The following is a 23,336-nucleotide window of genomic DNA, read 5'->3' as shown; positions in this document are numbered from 1 at the left end:
GGAAAAAAATTCAACATCTTTAAAAATGTGTTTATTTTTTAAAAAATCAGTTGTGTACAAAAGTGTTTCGTAGTTTTTAATTCTCAAGACAAATACCCAGCCCTCCACCCCCGGCCCACCCTGCTTCAATGGTCTTTCTGGTAACCCACCCATTTTCCCCTTACAGGAAGTTAACGGCTCAGAACAGATCCTCCTATAGAATTTATCATCACTAACAGATTGTTTAGAATAGAGATCTAGAGAAGCTAACAAGCAAGATTCTTTCTCGGTGAGGTTAATGAGTATCCCTATAATGGCAGTAGACTTCCAGCAGACACCACAACAAAGCACCATCAATTGCTGAAAGCTAAAAAATAGATATTATTTTCAATAGTATTCCATTTTCTATTGGAAAAGTCTTTAAATTACATTAAATAAGTCTCTTTCCCCCCAAAGAAATAGTCTAGCTTTTATTACGATGCCTGTAAAAAGTAGGTAACAGCAAGCACACAAGGATCATTTAACAGCACAGTGCAAATGATTTCTGAATCCATTCACCCCCAGGACCAAACTGATAAACTGTGCCACATCTGATTATATACAGCAGCATTGAATATATACATATACATATATATTCAATGCCTGGTTGAAATAACCAAGCAAAAGGTGACACATTCACAACTTAACATTTAGGCGATGATCACAGGTTTATGAGGGTAGATCAGTCCCACAGAACAGTAACAGAACAAATGGGACAAGTGAGAGACTGACATTTCCCTAGCCCTATGCCACAAGACTTTTGACCCATATTGCAACAGTGCAAATAGAACATGTGACATAGTATGCAGACAAGGCAGAAAAGTCACACTTTAAGAAAAGGCTATTTATCAGTAAATATTTCAAGTTAACTTCTTCCCCAGTGATAGTAAACAGCTGATGTTAAGCATTTATTTTTAACTAGTACTAAAAGAATGGAAATGCAAATTTTCAAAATCAATGGTTCATACAAGTAAAAAGTGAGTCATACATTATTTTGTAAAAATCCATGAAATAAAGTTAACTGTAAACAGCTTCCTCTTTCCTATCCAAACACTGTTTCCATCTATGTACAAGAAAGTATACATGGCTCCAACTGTCCCATGCCCAAATCTATCTCTAAAACAAAACTAAAAAAACAAAGTTTCTGTTTCCTGTGTTACTAACAAGGATCGTGGACACATTATCACACCCCTATTGCAGAGTTTTAAAAGCTCAAATCAGGCATACACTTAGAGCTAAGAATTGCTTTTCACACTGATAAACTTGTTAAGCAGCAGTAACACAACATGCTGCATTCTGTACTGCAAAAATAAGCAATATGTACTTTATCTGCCAGTTCTTTCTCATACTTTAAAATTATTTTGCATAGTTTTATGCACTATCAGCAATCACAAATGTGAAACACTTCCCCCAAAAAAGAAAAAAACCCAGCCTTTCATTTCACAGAAAATGCTTCTCAAAAGCAAAATGGTCAGAATATAAACACACATATATATACTTGAATGCATTATGTGTTTATGTAAATCACAGCCACAATTCCAAACATTTGGGGGAGCCAGCATGGGGCATCTAATTTAGTACCAAGTTCCTCAAATATTTATATACCTTACCGCATACTTATTTGGATCACAAACTGCTACTTATTCATTCAGTCTGTACTGAAATACTAACACAACTAATTATTTGTTCTTTTAAAAGTCAGACACACACTCAGGAAACAGACCTGATCATCACAGAAGACTATTTGAGTATCAGTGACTTGTAGCAAATTATCTGCCCAGATGGGATAAAACTACACATACATTTAACTATAATTTTTGAAGCCTTTACAACTAACAAATCACAAACCATTGAGAATTATAAAAATAATTTCCAACAGGGTATGCTTTCCCTAGACCTGTACTTTTACTGTTCTTTTTCTAAACATATATAAGACAAGAGAAAAAAGCAAATGCGTTTATTTTTATGTTTGGGGAAATAAATCTACCTGTAGAAAATAGGAAACAAACAAACAAACAAAAAAACCCAGTAAGAAGGCGATAGTGGGAAATGTACCAGAAAACAGATAATCACATTAAATGTAAATGAGGTAAATTTTTGAAATGAAAATCCATTATGGAGAACCTCTCATACCAAATATTGTAGTTTTCCATTTCCTGGACACTGGGGATATTGAATTGCAGCTAGATGAGTATACCCTAAGGGGCTAATGTGCATAAAAGTCATAGGCAAGTTACAGCTGCCGCCAAGAGCAAAGCATACAATGCTTGATCCTTAGTAACTTCTGAGTTCTCTCTCTCATTTGTCAAACCACAGGACAATTAAATATACCCTGATAATACAGGCAAATAGTAAACTGGGTAGAGGTGTTTGATATTTAAAATAACGCAAATATTACTAACATTACCAAGCCACCCTCCACTAAACAAAACAAAAAAAATTAATTCTAAACAACGATGGAACAAAAACTGTCCACATTTTCACACAATTCCAACCTTACCTCAAAATATAAAGAAAAGTACATGGTTTTAGCTATTTAAAATAAATAAAGAAAATCTTGTTTCCTTTGGCATCTTTAGAAAGTAACTAAATTACAATTAAAGACGGTGATTGTATAAAGAAATTTATACTTAGGCAAACAAAGGGGAAAAAACAGCAACTTGTGTTTAGTATGCAATAAAATCAACTACAAGAGTTTTACTACTGATTAGGAAAGCCTTACAAGTTTCTGGAAGAACCTTCACATCTTAACATTACAATATATTTAATAATGGTTCTTTTTATTGCTTCTAAGATTACTGAGAAGTCAAATGAAATTATGCTGAATTTACTGTTCAAAACTATTTTCCAAACACTTAACCATTATAATTTAGGATAAATAACACTTGAAGAAAGCAAACTTTTTATAATATGACTTTCCATATACAGCCTCACTTTAATTCATTCAGATTTCATTACATTTTTGTTATTTCTGCATTGGTCCTGAATATTTAATAAGAACTGTGTTTCTACGTATAGAACTGCCTACACAAATCCATTTCACCCTTCATAAAATGTTCACATTAGTGTTAAAGCTTGCAAAACTAATAATTTTCAAACTTTGAACTTAGAGTGAAGTGTAACTTTAATACGTATAGAAAGTCTGACTATGTACAAGAGAAGGTAAAGTTTTCAATTCCCATATTATCAGAAACATCATAAAGAAAGCTAGATTTATAACACACTTCTATTCCTATGTGCATCTGAAGTATGTACAGTAAAACACCAACACAGCTTTCATGTGTTAACAGGGGGAAGTGCAAGCAATCTCTATAAAGCCAAAATCAGGCTAAAAAACCTGCAAACAGTTGATTTCATCCTTGCAAGTTCTCAAAGAAAAATTCCACCAGTTCAAAAATCGAAAGATGTTAAATTCACTGAAAAATTAAGCTGGGTTCTTTTCATTTAATCTGGGAATACTGCAACATTAAGAATTTACTGTTTTTTAAAAAAAAAAAAAAGAAACAAAATTGGCAGCTCCATTTTTACAACATTATTTACTTATATAGGAAAGTTTTAAGAGTGGAGAATTGTGACAAAACATTCCAAATGGATGACCTAAAATGGAGCAAGGGATACTGTCCTTCAGCACATTTCCCCACCAAATATTGAGAAATTTAATATTAGAATATTAGCTGTGTGTGGAAAGAGGGGAAAAACAGATATGTTGTCATAGTCTGTTGACAAGGACAAAAAAGGCTCTGACTAGGTCACCATCTTCATTTCTGGATAAATCTCATATTGAAGAATTCTCAAATGCTTAAAATGGTGGTCTTTTCAGCTACCCATCCTAAGAAGTCAAGTACAAGCATGCAAGTAAATTCACAGGCACAGAGGATCCATGTTAAAAACAGTTAAGGTAGCTGTGATGCAACACCAACAATTTGAATGGCCCTGACACACTCAAAATATTATCTTAATTATTCAACGAAATCCTGAAGCAAACTCTTGCTAGTCTTGGTATACTGCTAAACACTAAAGTAGCATGTTTTTTCCATGGTTTTAGCTTAGCTCAAAAGAATTTTTACACTATTAAGTAAGAAAAAAATTAAAGTATTTCCCCTTTTTAAATTTACACAGACGTTTAATTAGCTTTATTTACAGAGCAGGGATTTTTTTCAGTCTCCAATGGTGCCTAGATAACATCATTAGGCAAGAATGCCAGTTTAAAAGAAATCTATGCAGAATCCTAAAAATAACAGATGTTGATGCTCCTCCAAGAAGGGGCAAGCTTGACTATATCAGCATCTCTCTTTATGTTTCAGTTACTCAGAAGCAATTCTGTTGCAGTCTCTACATCCCATGATTTTGAAGACAAGGCCACTATTACCGCATTCTGTAGAAAAGAAAAGGGGACAAAATAAAATCTCAAGGAAATATTTTTAAAATACTGTATCACTCACTGTCTTTATATTAAAAAAACCACACCTTGTTTTTTCAAGTTACCTTGCACTTGAAGTGCATTAAAAACTCTAAAACCAACGACTAGAGCTTCTTTGGTGGCTCAGAAGTAAAGAATCCGCCTGCCAATGCAGAAGACACAGGTTTGATTCCTGGCTGGGGAAGATCCCACATGTAGTGAAGCAACTGAGCCCGTGTGCCACCGTTACTGAACCTGTGCTCTACAACCCAGGAAGTCAAGACGATATGTGCCGCAACAAGAGAAGCCATCACAGTAAGAAGCCCGCAGGCCACAACTAGAGAGTAGCCCCAGCTTGCAGTAACTAGAGAAAAAGCCCGAGCAACAGTGAAGACCCAGCACAGCCAAAAATAAATAAATAAAATTATTTTTTAAAATAAAATCAATGACTGAACCAGCCAAAGTTTAAAAAAAAATCACTAGTTTTAATAACAAAGTTTGCTTATCAAAATTAGATTTAGAGTACCGCTGAACCACTTTTGTCAGCCAAGGATTTGCAACAATAATTTAACAAATAAATAAAAATCAACATGCCTTTATGTACTTACCCTATCAAAGCCCATAGCACATAGGTTTTCTATTTTTTTGGTGTACTCTGGACTAGAAACTGGTGCTCCAGCATACACATGTGCCCAAAGTCGAGCTGTCTGTTTGAACATTTCAGGATTTTGTTTGTACTATATGGGGGAAAAATTGATTGATATGACAATGCAGTTATAGTATTAAAAATAGGAACTCATCTCTTAATTGCCTAAAAACCTGATTTTTCTAAATAAATGTAGATTAGATTTTTTAAATGTGACTGATTCACTTTCCATAGCAAACAAACTATGTCACTGAAGAAAAGACTGTTTAACGTGAACCTGCAATTCACAAGTTGCACTGATGAAAGAAAAACAAAGATATATAATATTTATCAACTTTAATCTCCAATTTCAACAAAGTAGTAGAAAACTAACACTAAATGGAGTTATCAGAGATGCCTCTAATCATCGTGCAGTGGCAAACATTACACAGATAAACAGAATTACTAGCTTCTAAAATTAAGTGGACAGTAACTAATAAATGTGACCAATTTTTGTATTAATCACAGCTTGGGCTAGAATACAGAGAGTTGGCTGTTTTGTGAGAGTTCTATTACCGTAGTGATTTAAGGAAACTCCATGTGCAATCCTAACTTATAGCACGTTTTGAGATGATTATGAACTCACGACAGAGCACTTTTTAAAATGTAAGATTCTTCATATGCATTGGAAGAGGTAAATTTATTCTCAAGTATTCTGAGACTACCATTACTTAATAAAGCAAATTATAAATTTAAAATATTAAATTTGCTTTAATATTTCTTAAGATGTTTTATACACAGAGTATTTCTATACATTAAAATTATAAATCTAGTTTCTACCATTATTAACAAGGAAATAAGTGAGACGACCCAACAGAGTCAAAAGAAAACTGAGTCCAATCTCAACCTCTGAGGCTCAGAACTCAACAGGAAATCAAAGCTGAGGTCCAAGCCATGCTTCTATCAAAACTGGAATCAATAGAACATATATAACATGTTAAACCATAATTCTAAGCACTCTATGGCAAATAATAGTAGGACATATTAACAGGAATATACATAAAATAGGGAGTGAACAGTTTTTCAAAGGAAAGGAAGAAGTTTGTAAAAGGAAAAGTTTTCTTAGGCAGGAAACATGACAGACTGGGTGGAATGACATGTAGGAACGACAATCTTGAATAGCGTGAGTTTGAGGAACAGTAAGAATTTAGAACTGTGGTGTTGGAGAAGACTCTTGAGAGTTCCTTGGACTGCAGGGAGATCCAACTGGTCCAACCTAAAGGAGATCAGTCCTGGGTGTTCATTGGAAGGACTGATGCTGAAGCTGAAACTCCAATACTTTGGCCACCTGATGCGAAGAGCTGACTCACTGGAAAAGACCCTGATGCTGGGAAAGATTGAGGGCAGGAGGAAAAGGGGATGACAGAGGATGAGATGGCTGGATGGCATCATTGACTTGATGGACATGGGTTTGGGTGGATTCTGGGAGTTAGTGATGGACAGGGAGGCCTGGTGTGCTGCTGTTCATGGGGTTGCAAAGAGTCAGACATGACTGAGCGACTGAACTGAACTGAAGAATTTAGGACATAGTTCAAATCATGGAGGAACTTTTCAAACTAAGTAATTTGGATTTACCAAGTAGGTGACAGGAGAGGTATTAATAGGTTTTAATAGTAAAATGAAATAGGATTTGAACTTTATAAAGCTAACTGCTATCAGTGTAGAAGGTAAAAAGAAAAGGCTGAAGTAGGAAATTCCATCAGAGCAGTCAAATGAGAATTTTTAAATATGTGAACGAAAGCAGTTAGAGAAGTATTATGACAGACATATTGAGATATGAGAGAAAAGGAGACATAGAGAAGTACTCCATATCTGTGACTTGGATATATAAACAAGCTGTCTGTAGAAGGATGGACAGGTTCACAGGGTTTAAGAGTCTGCTTTCAGTTATGGGAATGTTGCACTAAGGTACTCATGGGATATTCATATAGAGCTCTCTGGTTCCAAACAGGTTTTTGGGTTTAGGAGAAAGGTCAAGCCTGACTATTGTATCAACATACAGGTGGCAACATCAGTGTGGATATGATCATCCAAATAAGAGTATAAAATGGAAAGTGAAAGAAAGGATGTAATAAGAACTGAGGAAGTATATTTAAAAGAGAGGAGAGGGAATTCCCTGGCAGCCCAATGATTAGAACTCCACACTTCCACTGCAGGGGCAAGGGTTCCATTCCTGGTTGGGGAACTAAGATTTTAGAGGGTGGGCAACATGGCAAAAAAAAAAGGGGGGGGCTGAGGGAGTAATGGTAGGAACTAAGAGGGAACAACCACAACTACAAAGACAGGAAGAGAAGTCAAGAGATGAAAAAAACTTCTGGGTTAAAAAAAAAAAACAAAAAATCTTACACGGCTCAATAAATCCTAATGGTTTAGAGTAGGAGCTGGCAAACTTTCTTATAATAATTATTCAGGCTTTCAGACCTTGTGGTCCCTGTCATAATTATTCAATTCTGCCACTTTCTGCTGTAAACAAATGGGGGTGTTCCAATAAAACATTATTTACAAAAACAGCCAGTCTGGTTGTAATTTGCTAACCTCTGCCTTGGAAATCAAAGATCAGAACTGAAAAATATTTATTCCATTTGGCAACAACAAGGTCTTTGATAACCTTCATCATGCCACTTCAGTGCCACAGCTGGAGCTGATTAACAGTATCATCAGGGAAAGATCATCACTGAATTAAAAGACAAATGGACACACACATGAAGTAAAATGTTAAGCACAGAATCAAGACAGTAGGCAGATAAATGGGTGTTCACTATGTAATTCTTGAAAACGGCACAATATATTAGAAAAAAGCAACTGACTGTACTGGGTTTATTTAATACACCCAATTAAACTACTATGTTAAAAAAATCACTAAATTAGGTTTTCACTATTATATGTAATATAATAATCTCACAGCAAGAAAGGAAACCATTTCCAGATTTCGTTTCAATAGACATGCTTATGTTCTAACACTGCAAACCACTAGATAAGGCAGTCTTTCAAAAGTAACTATCTTACCTGATTTGCTACTACTGCATCTTGTGGATCATCCGGTTCTGCAGCTGCCAGCAGAGCTTGTAATGACAACAATACCGTGCGCAGAGTCATTGCTGCTGCCCTAAAATTCAAAACAGGAAGATATCCCAGTTGAAAACAGTTTGCATGACAAAGTAGATGTTTTCTGAAGAAATATGAAAACTGCTGCTGCTGCTGCTAAGTCGCTTCAGTCGTGTCCGACTCTATGCAACCCCATAGACGAAGCCCACCAGACTCCCCCGTCCCTGGGATTCTCCAGGCAAGAACACTGGAGTGGGTTGCCATTTCTTTCTCTAATGCGTGAAAGTGAAAAGTGAAAGGGAAGTCGCTCAGTCGTGTCTGACTCTTAGCGACCCCATGGACTATAGCCTACCGGGCTCCTCCATCCATGGGATTTTCCAGGCAAGAGTACTGGAGTGGGGTGTCATTGCCTTCTCCAATATGAAAACTACTGGAGCTAAAAAAAGATTTTTATCTTAATCATGAAAACTACTGGAGCTAAAAAAGATTTTTATCTCAATCATATAATTAAGTCTTAGAAATTTATAATTATATATCTGCCTACCATACATATATATGGTATGGTAGGCTTAGCCTGACCCCAGGATTAAACCTGGGTCTCCTGCACTGCACGATACTTGATCATCTGAGCCACCAGGGAAGCCCAGGGATGTAAGAAGTACAAATATATATATATATATTAAAACAAGTAAATCTTTCTGTTTCTTAAGATAACTCAAATTGCCTTAGCTCCTTCTGGTCAGCTTTATCTACTGACTTAACTTTCTATCCATTTCTTTAGATATAAACTTAAAGTGACAAAGTAACATGTGAAACTTCCTTTCTGTGTAACTCTAAGAACAAGATACCATCAAGCAAATATCCTTTACTTTCAAGAAAGTATAAAATTACTTGGAGAGCATTATGCTTAAGTGATATGTCACACACACAAAATATAACAACATTTAAATGTGTAATCTAAAAAAGAAAACAAACTAGTGACTATAACAAAAAAGTAAAAACTAGTGGTTAGCAGTGGGAGAGAGGAGAAGGGAGGGGCAATATAGGGGTAGGGATGTGTTAGTGTTAGTTACTCAGTTGTGTCTGACTCTTTGTGACCCCATAAACTAGCCCCTAAGCTCCTCTGTCCATGGAATTCTCTAGGCAAGAATACTGGAATTAGTAGCCATACCCTTCTTCAGGGTAGCTTCCTGACCCCAGGATTAAACCTGGGTCTCCTGCACTGCACGATACTTGATCATCTGAGCCACCAGGGAAGCCCAGGGATGTAAGAAGTACAAATTATTAGGTATAAAATAAGCTGCATGATATATTGTACAACAAATTCCACGGACAGAGGAACGTGGCAGGCTAAAGTCCATGGGGTTGCAAAGCGTCGGACACAACTAAGCACTCAACAGTAATATAGCCAATATTTTATAACTACAAATGGAATACAACCTTTAAAACTTGAAAATCACTACACTGTATACCTGTAACTTAGCAACTACAATAAAAAATTTTAAATGAATGAAAGAAAATAAATCACTCCATAACATTCTGAAAAAAGAAAGCTTTTTGCTTAATATTCATGCTTCTAAATGTTTATAAAGCAAATATTTATCTAGAAAATGCTGCCTACCTAACCAGAAAGGATTCTAAGCATTTGTTAAAAAATTATTTGACCAGTTACTATATAAATATTTATGAATAGTGAAATAACATAATAGTGAACTATTTTAAATGTAGAAGATTATTAAACAACATGTCCATTTTCACCACACATTCAGTTCAGTTCAGTTGCTCAGTCGTGTCCGACTCTTTGCGACCCCATGAATTGCAGCACGCCAGCCCTCCCTGTCCATCACCAACTCCCGGAGTCTACCCAAATCTATGTCCATTGAGTCGGTGATGCCATCCAGCCATCTCATCCTCTGTCATCCCCTTCTCCTCCTGCCCCAAATCCTTCCCAGCATTAGGGTCTTTTCCAATGAGTCAACTCTTCCCATGAGTTGGCCAAAGTACTGGAGTTTCAGCTTCAACATCAGTCCTTCCAATGAACACCCAAGACTGATCTCCTTTAGGATGGACTGGCTGGATCTCCCTGCAGTCCAAGGGACTCTCAAGTCTTCTCCAACACCACAGTTCAAAAGCATCAATTTTTCTGTGCTCAGCTTTCTTCCCTGTCCAACTCTCACATCCATACATGTCTGGAAAAACCATAGCCTTGACTAGACGGACCTTTGTTGGCAAAGTAGTATCTCTGCTTTTAAATATGCTATCTAGGTTGGTCATAACTTTCCTTCCAAGGAGTAAGGGTCTTTTAATTTCATGGCTGCAATTACCACCTGCAGTGATTTTGGAGCCCCCAAAAATAAAGTCTGACATAGATAATTCCAAACCAGTCTTTTTCAACTGGGTTCCCCATTTTAATAAGAGAAGAGAGATAATTAAGTATAGTCTCAATTTCCCTAAGAATGGTTATATAAATAGTACCATCTCATGCTTAGGAAAGTTAATTTATTATCAGCAACAAATTTCTTGATGAAATGTGTTTCATACAGTTTCTACAAACAGTAGCATCAGTATCACCTGGGAACTTGTAAGAAATGAAAATTCTTAGCCTCATCCCAGATCTACTAAATTAGAACCTCTTGGGTGGTTTAACAGATACTCCAGGTGATTCTGATGCAAGTTAATTTCTGAGAAATACTGCTTCAGTGCATACAACTTAAAGCTAATTGAGAAAGGCTGTTCTAAACTAAAATAAAATCAGTGTCACAACATAGGTCTATATTTTATCTCTTAGAAAAAAATTATAATACAAATAGTTTTTTATCTAAATGCTGTTGGAACTGTCATTTATATTAAACTCCATAAAATGCAAACTAATCTATAGTGACAGCAGAGAAGTGGTTGCTGGGAGATGGCGGAGCAGGAAGTGTGGAAGAAGCAATTACAAAGGAACCCACTAGAAAACTCTGGAGTATGTTGATTATGTTCACTATCTTGATTTGTGACAGCTTCATGGACGTATGTGTGTCTAAACTTATCAAACTGTATATTTTTAATGTGCGTAATTTAAGGTCAATTAAAGTTCAGTAAAATTTTCAAAAGTTGTGTTTTACATGAAAAGATGCTCAACATCACTCATTATCAGAGAAATGCAAATCAAAACCACTATGAGGTACCATTTCATGCCAGTCAGAATGGCTGTGATCCAAAAGTCTACAAGCAATAAATGCTGGAGAGGGTGTGGAGAAAAGGGAACCCTCTTACACTGTTGGTGGGAATGCAAACTAGTACAGCCACTATGGAGAACAGTGTGGAGATTCCTTAAAAAACTGGAAATAGAACTGCCTTATGATCCAGCAATCCCACTGCTGGGCATACACACTGAGGAAACCAGAAGGGAAAGAGACACGTGTACCCCAATGTTCATCGCAGCACTGTTTATAATAGCCAGGACATGGAAGCAACCTAGATGTCCATCAGCAGATGAATGGGTAAGAAAGCTATGGTACATATACATAATGGAGTATTACTCAGCCGTTAAAAAGAATACATTTGAATCAGTTCTAATGAGGTGGATGAAACTGGAGCCTATCATACAGAGTGAAGTAAGCCAGAAAGAAAAACACCAATACACTGTACTAACGCATATATATGGAATTTAGAAAGATGGTAATAATAACCCTGTATACAAGACAGCAAAAGAGACACTGATGTATAGAACAGTCTATGGACTCTGTGGGAGAGGGAGAGGGTGGGAAGATTTGGGAGAATGGCATTGAAACATGTATAATATCATGTATGAAACGAGTCACCAGTCCAGGTTTGATGCACGATACTGGATGCTTGGGGCTGGTGCACTGGGACGACCCAGAGGGATGGTCTGGGGAGGGAGGAGGGTTCAGGATAGGGAACACATGTATGCCTGTGGCAGATTCATTTCGATATTTGGCAAAACCAATACAATATTGTAAAGTTTAAAAATAAAATTAAAAATAAAAAAAAATAATAAAAAAAGTTGTATTTTAAAAGCTCCCACCTTGCCTTGTATCCTATATAAAAATTAACACAGAGAACTATGCTCAATATCTTGTAATAACCTACAATGGGAAAGAATCAGAAAAAGAATATGTATGTACAACTGAATCACTTTACATGTGAAACTAACAACATGTTAACCATTCTTCAATTTTTGAAAAATTAGGGGAAAAAAAGAGAAAAAAATGAGTTCAAAATGGATCAAAGTCCTAAAGCTAACACTAAAACTACTTTTGGCTGCTGTGCCTGGCTTGTGGGATCTTAATTGCCAACCAGGGATCAAACCCCACACCCCATAGTAAAAAAAGTGAGTTCTAACTAGTGGACTGCCAGGGAATTCCCAAGACTAAAACTTATTATAAAACTCTCAGAAGGTGAAACATAGGGTGAAAGCTCCATGACAGTGCAGCATGCCATGATTTCCAGCATATCAAAGGACAGGCAAAAGCACAGCTAACAAAATAAAAAATAGAAAAACTGGTCTACAACTATATCAAAATTAAGAACTCCTATGTAAAGAAAAAAAAGTTTTAAAATAAATCTTCCTATGCAGTGAGTATAATCAATAGTGAAAGGCAACTCACACAATGGGGAGAAAATATTTACAAAATCATACATCTGACAAGGGAATTATATACAGGAACTATATATACAACTATGTAAGAATTATATATATATAAGAACTCCTACAACTTGTTAACAACAAAAAAATAAACCTCACACACTACCTTATATCCATTTGGCTGGTTTACTATTAAAAAAACAGAAAATAACATTTGTTGGCGAGGATGTGGAGCAATTGGCATCCTGTACACTGTTGTGGGAATGCAAAGGGACAGTTTGTTCTGAAAACTGAAGGAAAATCTAGAGTTGTAACTGGATTTAATTAATAACAATCTCCATGAGAGAAGTTTTAAGTCTCCTGTATGCTTGAAAACTTTCATAATGTTGGAAAGGTATTCATAAACCATTAAGAATTAACTGGTTTAAAAAGAAACTTAAATGCAAAGTTCTTAAAAGTTGAACACAAAATCAGTGTAAACAACAACAATTTTTTCAAAATTAGTTGTAATAAAATTAACATTAAAACAAAACTTATTCTTCTGGCCCTAAGTACGATAGAAAGTATATACCATCTTTGATGGTATAAAGATATGTGTACATTTTTTGACTGCTCTACATGAAATTTTGAATCTAAACTTGGTAATGTGAGAAAAATATACAACTAAAAATACAATCTTTAGTTTTCATTTATTTTTCTTTTCACAAAGTACTGACTAAATTCATATTACTGATAACTTTGAGATTTTTAGCATATAATGTGTAACATTAGCATAAATCTATTAAAAACAAATCCTAACAGCCAAGCAAGAATATGAAATTTCAAAATGTGTTAGCTAATTTTAATCAGTGGATATAAGTGAGCTGAAACTCCAATACTTTGGTCACCTGATGCAAAGAACTGATTCATTGCAAAAGACCAGATGCTGGGAAAGACTGAAGGCAGAAGTAGGGGACGACAGAGGATGAGATGGTTGAATGGCATCACTGACTCGATGGGCATGAGTTTGAGCAAGCTTTGGGAGTTGGTGATGGACAGGGAAGCCTGGTGTGCTGCAGTCCATGGGGTCACAAAGAGTCAGACACACTGAGCAACTGAACTGATGACTGATGAGTGAGTACCTGATAAACTATCTTCAGTAAATTAACTTTATTCAGATCTCAAACTTGAATAAGCACAGTTAATATGGCTAATTAAATATTCATTCATATGGACTGCTGCTACTACTGCTAAGTCGCTTCAGTCGTATCTGACTGTGTGTGACTCCCATAGATGGCAGCCCACCAGGCTCCCCTGTCCCAGGGATTCTCCAGGCAGAACACTGGAGTGGGTTGCCATTTCCTTCTCCAATGCATGAAAGTGAAAAGTGAAAGTGAAGTTGCTCAGTCGTGTCCGACTTGTTGAGACCCCATGGACTGCAGCCTACCAGGCTCCTCCGTCCATGGGATTTTCCAGGCAAGAGTACTGGAGTGGGTTGCCATTGCCTTCTTCATCATATGGACTAGGTGGGGCCTTTAATATGTACAATAAAAAGCACTGAATTGTTTGTATTATAGACTAACTTGTCTGTCAAGGATCTTCCAGAAGACCATCAATAAATAAATCTATTTTCAGTCAAAACACTGAATGCTACCTAAAGAGCATCTACTTAAAGAGAATGGCAGGTTTTTTGTTATAATTTTTTGTTAAGGTGTACTAAGAGTAAACTGCCTGACAGCTAGATGAATTTTTATATATGTATACATTCATAGCAATCACCATCTAGATTAAAATATAGAGTACTTCTGGCACTCAAAAAGCCTCCCTCTTGCCCCTCTTATTCACGAGCCTTACCTATCCCCACCGCTGTCATGGTTTCTATCACCCAAAATTAGTTTTGACTCATCATGAATTTCATAAAATGAAATCATACAGTATGTACTTCGTTGTGTCTAGCTTTTGTCACTGAACATGTCTATGAGAATCATTCATGTTATTGTGTCAACACGAACATGACTTTTTTTTCTTACTGCTATGTAGTGTTTCAGAGTACAATTAATCCATTATATAGCCATTCTCTTGCTTATAGACATTTGGGTTACTTGCAGTTTGAATAAATCTGCTATGACTATTCTTGTACAAGTCTTCTGGTAGACATACGCACTCATTTCTCTCAGATTTCTCTTACATATAATACTGAGGAGTAGAACTGTTATGCCATATTGAAGGTATATGCTTTGGCAAGAACAGCTGGTTGAGTGGCTGAACCACATTATTACCAGTAATGCATGAGAACCATTTACAAGTGTGTAGTGGTATCATGGGCCTCCTTGGTGGCTTAGTCTATCAAGAATTCACCTGCAATGCAGGAGATCGTCTGTAGCACAGGAGACCTGGGTTCGATCCCTGGGTCTGGAAGTTCCTCTGGAGAAGGAAATGGTAATTCACTCCAATGTTCTTGGCTGGAAAATCCCATGGACAGAGAAGCCAGGTGGGCTATAATCCATGGGGTTCCAAAGAGTCAGATGTGACTTAGTGACTAAACCACCATCACTACAGTGGTATCTAACTATGATTTTAATTTGCACTTCCCTGATGACTAATGGTACTGAGCACAGCTTATCAACCATTCAAATATTCTCTGCCTGTTCATGTCTTTTGAAAGAGCAGTATCAATGAATGCTATTTTTACGTGTTGTCATTTTCTTCCCCAGGTAAACAGACACCTTTAGTCATAAGAGGTGTCAGGGGAAAAACATTAGAAAATAGTTTCAATGTGGGGTTACGTTATGAAGTAAAGAAATAAACCGTACTAACACGTAAGTCATCAAATATTAAAGGTAAATCATCATCCACATATACTAATAAAAGATTCAGATTAACAAACTGTTTTCCAACATAATGATTCCAAATTAGCCTAAATATTGACATTTACAAATACACTGAAGGTCTATTACCTCAGCAAAGCTGGTGGGACAGGGGGAGGGCCAGTAAACCCATGGATATCCAATCTCACCTATTTTATCTAATGTCTCTGATACCTTTTATTATTTGAACAATACAGATATGAAAAAAGACCAAATTCAGCTATTTGACCTGCCTTAGAAAATGAGAATAGCTGACAATAGTGATCTGATAAAAAAATTCAAGTTTTCTGTCTCTGTACACACTATAATCTTTCAACTATTTATAGGAAGATAATCAGAAGTGGTAGTACTGCTGGCTAACTCAGCAAAAAGAGAAGACAGTGAAAAATTTTAGTGTGGAGTTGTGTTTTCAGAGAGGCAGAGGTTTCATTCTGTCTGCTAAGAATAGCCTGACTGAAGTTAAAAGCAGAGGGACAGGCTACTGCCATCATCCAGGCAAGAGGCAATGTAACCTCAACCAGGGCAGTAGTAACAGACTACTAATAAAACGCTGTTGGTTTCTTTTTTTTTTTTTTAAACAACCTTTTGATTTTATTTTATTTATTTATTTTTTTAAATATTTAAAGTGACATTGGGATGCCTGATATACATTGTAAAAAGAGTCCTGCTATCTTGTTAATTAACAAGGCCATCACCTTACATATTTACCTTTTTTAATTTTTTGGGTGAGAACATTTAAGTTTGACACTCTTAAAATTTCAAGTATAGAATTCAATGTTATCAACTATAGTCTTTATGTTATACTTTATGTCCTCAGACCTTATTCATCTTTTTTTTTTTTTTTAATTTATTCCTTTATTTCTCATGTGTTCCCCAAATAACAGGATTTGCAGATGAAGTATAAGAGTACCAAAGAAAGAAGCATCACGGTGAGGTCTGGCCTTAGCAACTCTAAGGATGTTGCTGCCAAAACTTAAGATGGAGCAGAAATAAGTTTTGGGTTGGGGAAATATTATCAACAGTTCAGTTTCAGCATGTTTTAAGTTTGAGATGTCTATTACATAGTCAAGTATAGGTGCTATGCCTGGAATTCAGAAAGATAAATTTGTGAGTTGCTAGTATATAAACGCTGAAGTTATGAAATCAGATGAGCTCACCAAGAAATTGAGTATAGATGGAAAGAAGCAGAGGCCATGACTTAGCCCTGAAGTATTATCATGTGCAAAAGCTCAGGAGATCAGGGAGGAACTAATTAAGTCTGGGAGTGGGAAAAGGAAGGGGAAAACAGAAGAAATGATGTCCTGGCAACCAACTGAAAAAAAATGACAGTGTCTCTAACACTGCAAATTTTCATTAACATCACTGAACAATAAGAGCTACAAGGGACCTTTGAGATGACTTTTAAAGATAAAAACATGGAGGCACAGAAATTCAACAAATTATAAAGTCACAAATCAAAAGAATCACAGAAAATAGTTAGGTCTGTTCCATAATGTTCAATGTTTAAGAGTATGGAAACACAGATCAAGGAACTGGATCTCAAGCAATGATCTACTGAGGAAGAGGCTTTACTCAGATGTGCTATCAGAATGGAAAAACAAAACCAGCAACTCTTGTCTCTTCATCCAGTTTCTAAATATACCAACTGACCCATATGCTAAATGTTGTCATTCCTGTTCTATCTTATTCAGCTTCCATTCTTTCCCTTTCTTGACAAATCAAACACATAACTTGTTTTCTTCCACTCCAATGACTTTTTATCTCTTGTCTGAATTTTTCAATCTGTATTCCCAGGCTTTACTCTAAGAGAAATACATAAAACAACTCACTTAAGCTTCTCACTAGCCCTATGAAATAGATAGCAACCTCATTTTTTTTTTCAGATAAGGAATTAAAGGCATAAAGACCAGGTAATTTACTTAAGACCACACAAGCAAGTAAATGGCAAAGCCACAATTTTAACCTAATGGTTAAACACAATGCTGCTAAGAAATCAGACAAAATATGTGAAAGCACTGTACAAATGAAGACACCACCTATAAAGGTGGTACCTCATAGAATCTTAGAGCCTTAATCGTGTTCAATTAGCACAACTTCTAACATTTTGGTGCCTACACTCCACCCAAGTCAGAGCTGATTACTTCAGTACTTCAATTTTGTCTCTCATAAAAATCTTCCAAAGATTGGTAATTTTTACCAAAACAACAAATAAAATCCAAGACTTTTCAAGATGTCAAGTTAGCATCTGACATTTCCTAATAAATCACTATTTAAATACAGATTCCAATTTCAATTATAACATTTTCTCTAATGTACTTGAGAGATTTCATCAAGTTTTACAATTACTTCCCAAATAAGAGAAAATATAACATGCTTAAGCTTTGAGGCCAAGTACATATTTAACATGCTAACAGACTTAGAATCATATGAGGCTTGAACATGAATTCAAAATCTCTTACCATTGATCTTTCAGGATATCCAAACAAATAGCCCCTGTGACGGAACTAATATTAGGATGCCATATTTTAGTGATAAACCGGACCTAGAATATAAAGCACATTTGAGTTTTTAAGTAACAGGAAAAAAAAAAAACAACCATATAATTTAAGTAAAACTTCAAAAAAAAGAAATCCTCAAGTTGTTGTGTTTTTTTTTTTAAAAAGCCCATACTTAAGATTTCATCATTTTGCCTAGGTCAAGGGATGGGTGTAGAAGACAAAGCATTCAGTAAGTTGAATGCTGTCAATGACGTACATTCTTTTTAATAAATGCTCAAAGAAAGCCATCAATTAACTATAACTAAGGTGTTTATAACTTACCTAGCATAGTGTTAGATGTTAAGAGAAATTTAACATGAATTAAGATCTATTTAGGTAGTACATAAAGTCAATATAGATAGCAAATGATGATTTTTTAGTGTGACAAAGGGTATAGAATAGGTTTGAAGGAAAAAGCAAAATCAATACATGAAAACAGATGTAGTAAGTGATGGCAAGATTGCTTCTGATTTTTCTGTAGCATTTTCTTCTCAAATACTTTAGAAAAATGTAATACTTAAAGGTCTACTATTATTTCCCAGTCACTGAGGCTTAAAGTCTAAGAAATTTATTCAATATCAAATAACTAGTTAGCTATAGAAAATACAAACTCACACAATCTAATCTCAGATTCTAAATGTACCTGTTTGTCTTAGCATGAAAGAGCAAGAAATCAACAAGTGAAAATGCTAACTCTGAAATGAAATGAAGTTCATCAGCTCTGACTTACGAGCTTTAGGAGGAGGAATACAAGATGAAGGAGGCCAAGTACATGTATATGATTTGACAAGTATATGATAGTCACCTAAGTCAAAATTCTTTAACACTTAATAGACTACTACAAGCCAAACTGAAAGTACCTTACAACAATTAATTCATCAATCTATGTTCCAAATCTAAGCTATAAATGGAAAGTAGCTAAAATATTTATGCTTCTGCTTCTCGTGATTTGTCTATGCTGTTGCTGCTAAATCACTTCAGTTGTGTCCGACTCTGTGCGACCCTACAGACAGCAGCCCACCAGGCTCCTCTATCCCTGGGATTCTCCAGGCAAGAATACTGGAGTGGGTTGCCATTTCCTTCTCCAATGCATGTTTGCATGCTAACTTGCTTCAATCGTGTCTGACTGTGCGACCCCATGGACAGCAGTCCACCAGGCTCCTCTGTCCACAGGATTCTCCAGGCAAGAATACTGGAGTGGGCTGCCATTTCCTTCTCCTTGTCTATGCTATCTGTCCCTAATTCCCCACAAACTCACTAACATATATACCATCTGAAAAAGCACTTTAAGTCACCAATGACTTCAAAATACCTAAAACTAATGGAGACTTTCCACTCTAGTTCTTTTATAATTCTTAAAAAATTACACTTACTGCTTTCACTGATACCTACTTCTTTCCATCCACAGAACGCCATTTCCTTAAAGGAGACTATCATTATGCTCCTGGCTTACTCAACAGTTTACTGGCTTTCCTGTTTTCAGTTTTGTTCCTCTAATCCATTTTCTACAATGAAACCAGAGAGCTCTTCAAAACAAACCAGATTCATGACACTACTCACTTAAGGCCCCTTAAGGACTTCTCATTTCCTTTATGTAAGCCCACACTCTTAAACTGGTTCTAGCCTACCTCTCAAACCTCACTATCACCCCACATTCAAAGTAAGTGCTCAATAAGTCCTATTTGCCTCAGGGCCTTCACACATTTCTTCCAATAACACACCTTAATATCTTCTTCTGGCTAACTCATACTGATTCTCCAAGTTTCAACTTCCATAACCACTCTCCCTGACCTGATCCCATAGCACCCTGCACTTTTCTACTTCACAGTACTGATCACACTTCTATAATCTCTCCCACATTTGCCTAGTCTTCCCTAAAATGCATGGTGTCTATTTGCTTAGTAGAGCACTCCAAGCATCTGAAGTGCCTCACACTGAACAAATATACAATTAACATTACGACAAACTTGTTATTAAAAGGCTAAACATTATCCTTCTCAAGTATAGTGAAGATCAAATAAGACAGGCATATAGGGCTCATGTACTAAAAACATTTCTTGGTAACAGATATAACCATGATATTCACATCACAATTTTTACCATTTGAGTTCAAAGCTTTATAATGATGAGATAACAATAAGCCACAATTTCAGTGACACAAGGACAGCAAAGTATTTTGACTTTAAATATTTTCAACAAGATTAGAAAAAAACAGAAAATTTCTGCTCCTTTTTGGCCACACCCACAAGGCATGCAGGATCTTAGTTCCCCTGCTGCTGCTGCTGCTAAGTCACTTCAGTCGTGTCCAACTCTGTGCGACCCCATAGACGGCAGCCCACCAGGCTTCCCCGTCCCTAAGATTCTCCAGGCAAGAACACTGGAGTGGGTTGCCATTTCCTTCTCCAGTGCATGAAAGTAAAAAGTGAAAGGGCAGTCCCTCAATCGTATCCGACTCTTAGCGACCCCATGGACTGCAGCCTACCAGGCTTCTCCGTCCATGGATTTTCCAGGCAAGAGTACTGGAGTGGGGTGCCACTGCCTTCTCCATTAGTTCCCCTACCAGGGAAAAAACCTGTGCCCCATGCAGTGGGAGCTTGAACTCCTAAGCACTGGACCACAAGGGAAGTCCCAAGGAAAACAGAATTTTAAAAATCTACTACTGAAGATGTCAAAAGGTTTATGATTTAGGCTGATGATCTAAGGATGTGTGGATTGTATATTGCTTTTTAAAGAATCTTCAGTACATGATTCTCAGTAGACTCTACATGAAAACTAATATGCATATTATTATTAAACTTTATTTCTTTGTACTACAATCTCCAATTAGGAACAAGTAACTCTGAATTTGGAGATAATAATAAAGAGAATAATTTTCAAAGTCACTCCATTATCTACTAGTACAGATATAACTGTCCTGTAAGTAGTTCTTTGTGTGGTCTTCCACAGTTTTGTTTTTTTTTAATTGGAGGATAATTGCTTTTTCTGCTATACAACAACGTGAATCAGCCATAAGTATACACATAACCTCTCCCTCTTGACTCACCCTCCCTCCCACCCCACCCTACTCCTCTAGGTCTTTACAGAGAGCACCAGGCAGAGCTCCCTGTGTCTGCAGCCACAAACTTAAAAGACTCTTGTTTCTTGGAAGAAAAGCTATGGCAAACCTAGACAGCATATTAAAAAACAAAGACACTATTTTTCCGACAAAGATCCGTATAATCAAAGCTATGGCTTTTCCAGTAGTCATGTAGAAACATGAGAGTTGGACCATGTGCTGAAGGCTAAGCGCTGAAGAACTGATTGATGGATTTGAATTGTGGTGCTAGAGAAGACTTTCAAAAGTGCCATGGACAGCAAGGAGATCAAATGAGTCAATCCTAAAGGAAATTAGTCCTGAATATTCATTGAAAGAACTGATGCTGAAGCTCCAATACTTTGGCCACCTGATGCAAAGAGCCTGATGCTGGGAAAGACTGAGGGCAGGCGGAGAAGAGAGCGACAGAGGATGAGATGGTTGGATGGCATCACCAACTCAATGGACATGAGTCTGAGTCAACTTCAGGAAATAGTGAAGGACAGGGAAGCGTGACATGGTACAGTCCATGGGGCTGCAAAGAATCTGACATGACTGAGTGACTGAACAACAACAAAAACAAATAGTACTAAAATACTTACACAAATAACAAGTCAAGCTTCCTTATTTTCACAAATGAAACCAATAATAGCACCATCTGGGTAACTTGACAACAATCATTAATTTTGAGGAGCTCTTAAAGAATTTAGAAACAAAAATCTTAATACCATGTACATAGTACTCTTGCCTGGAGAGTCCCATGGATGGAGGAGCCTGGTAGGCCGCAGTCCATGGGGTCGCTAGGAGTCCGACAGGACTGAGCGAATTCACTTTCACTTTTCACTTTCATGCACTGGAGAAGGAAATGGCAACCCACTCCAGTGTTCTTGCCTGGAGAACCCCAGGGATGGGGGAGCCTGGTGGGCTGCCGTCTATGGGGTCGCACAGAGTCGGACACGACTGAAGCGACTTAGCAGCAGCAGCAATGTGACCAGACTGAAGTAAAGGAAGGGGACTATTCGTCATTCTCTATATTAGTGCACCATCATCAGTAATCTTATCTCCTCCTACAGGATGTATCCTATTATTTTTACACTCTTTAATTCAACAAAAATTTCACCTTCTACCTCATGGTAGATATGAACTCTATTTCCATCAGGAATTTCCAGTTTCAAGCTTGGAACTCATGGAAGTTACAATATTAAACCTGCTTTAACTAACTTGTACAAAAGAAAATGCTATTTTAAATATGCATATGCAGAAAAGAAGACTCACTAAAGGTTATAAGAGTATATTTGTAACACCAAGGAAAAACAAGAAAATTCACAATCTAATCTCCAACCATCAGCAGGACAAATCACTGAGCTAGTTTTACTAATTTAATGAGTTTTTCATTAATAGAGTATATATTACAATTTACTTTTAGGTATGCATTGAATCAAATTCCTTCTACACTATATTCAGCTGACTCAAAGATTTATCTTCTCTGTCCAGAAGTAAACCTTCTGCTCTTGAGGTCAATAGTTTATTGCAAAAATAAAATGAGCAGAAAATTCTCTGTGACCATGTTAAAATAAATCAACATAAGCTTTCAATGTGGTGCAATTTTAGCTGCACAGCATTGAGAATTTAACAGTTAAACTTCAATACTTTAACCTCATAAAGTTTAAAATTAAATCTAAGGGCTTGCTTGGTGGTGCAGAGGATAAGAATCTACCTACTAATGCAGTGGACACAGGCCCAGGAAGATTCCACATGCCTGGAGCAAATAAGCCCACAAGCAGCAGCTACCAAGCGCCACATGCTAAGCCTACTGAGCTTGTGTGCCACAACTACTGAAGCCTGAGCTCCACAAGAGACGCCACCACAGTGAGAAGCCCCCTCTCACCAACTAGAGAAAGGCCTTGCAAAGCAACAAAGACCCAGCAAAACCAAAAATAAATTACTTTTTAAAAAAAAGACTTCTGGAGAACAGTTTGGCAAGCACCCAAGACACATAAGATGATTATTTTAAAAAAAATGAAACCTGAGGCTACATATTAAACATATGTGAACATAATTATGCAAGAAATTTACACAATTATTCCCCACTCTTTCCATTATATTTACCAAGCAGTAAAAATTCAAATTTAATACAGGAAA

The 23,336-nt window shown here is 36.6% G+C and overlaps 1 protein-coding gene across 3 annotated transcripts in view; it reads right to left on the bottom strand.

Moving 5' to 3' along the window:
- Nucleotides 1-422: 422 nt before the first annotated feature.
- The window catches only part of UBE2K (ubiquitin conjugating enzyme E2 K), a 79,290-nt gene continuing 56,376 nt past the window's right edge, over nucleotides 423-23,336 (bottom strand). For all 3 annotated transcript variants that reach the window (XM_019962613.2, XM_019962612.2, XM_070791319.1), the window contains 4 exons: nucleotides 18,044-18,126; nucleotides 8,109-8,208; nucleotides 5,026-5,154; nucleotides 423-4,393 (listed from right to left, as the gene is read on the bottom strand). In XM_019962613.2, coding sequence (XP_019818172.1) covers nucleotides 4,319-4,393; nucleotides 5,026-5,154; nucleotides 8,109-8,208; nucleotides 18,044-18,126 — 387 coding nt within the window. In that variant the 3' untranslated portion in view covers nucleotides 423-4,318. The remainder of the gene's footprint in view (nucleotides 4,394-5,025; nucleotides 5,155-8,108; nucleotides 8,209-18,043; nucleotides 18,127-23,336) is intronic.

This window comes from Bos indicus, chromosome 6 (assembly GCF_029378745.1).
Source record: "Bos indicus isolate NIAB-ARS_2022 breed Sahiwal x Tharparkar chromosome 6, NIAB-ARS_B.indTharparkar_mat_pri_1.0, whole genome shotgun sequence".
Classification (NCBI taxonomy): domain Eukaryota; kingdom Metazoa; phylum Chordata; class Mammalia; order Artiodactyla; family Bovidae; genus Bos; species Bos indicus.
The sequence above is the reverse complement of the archived record's forward strand: the minus strand, read 5'-3'. Positions and strand labels throughout refer to the sequence as shown.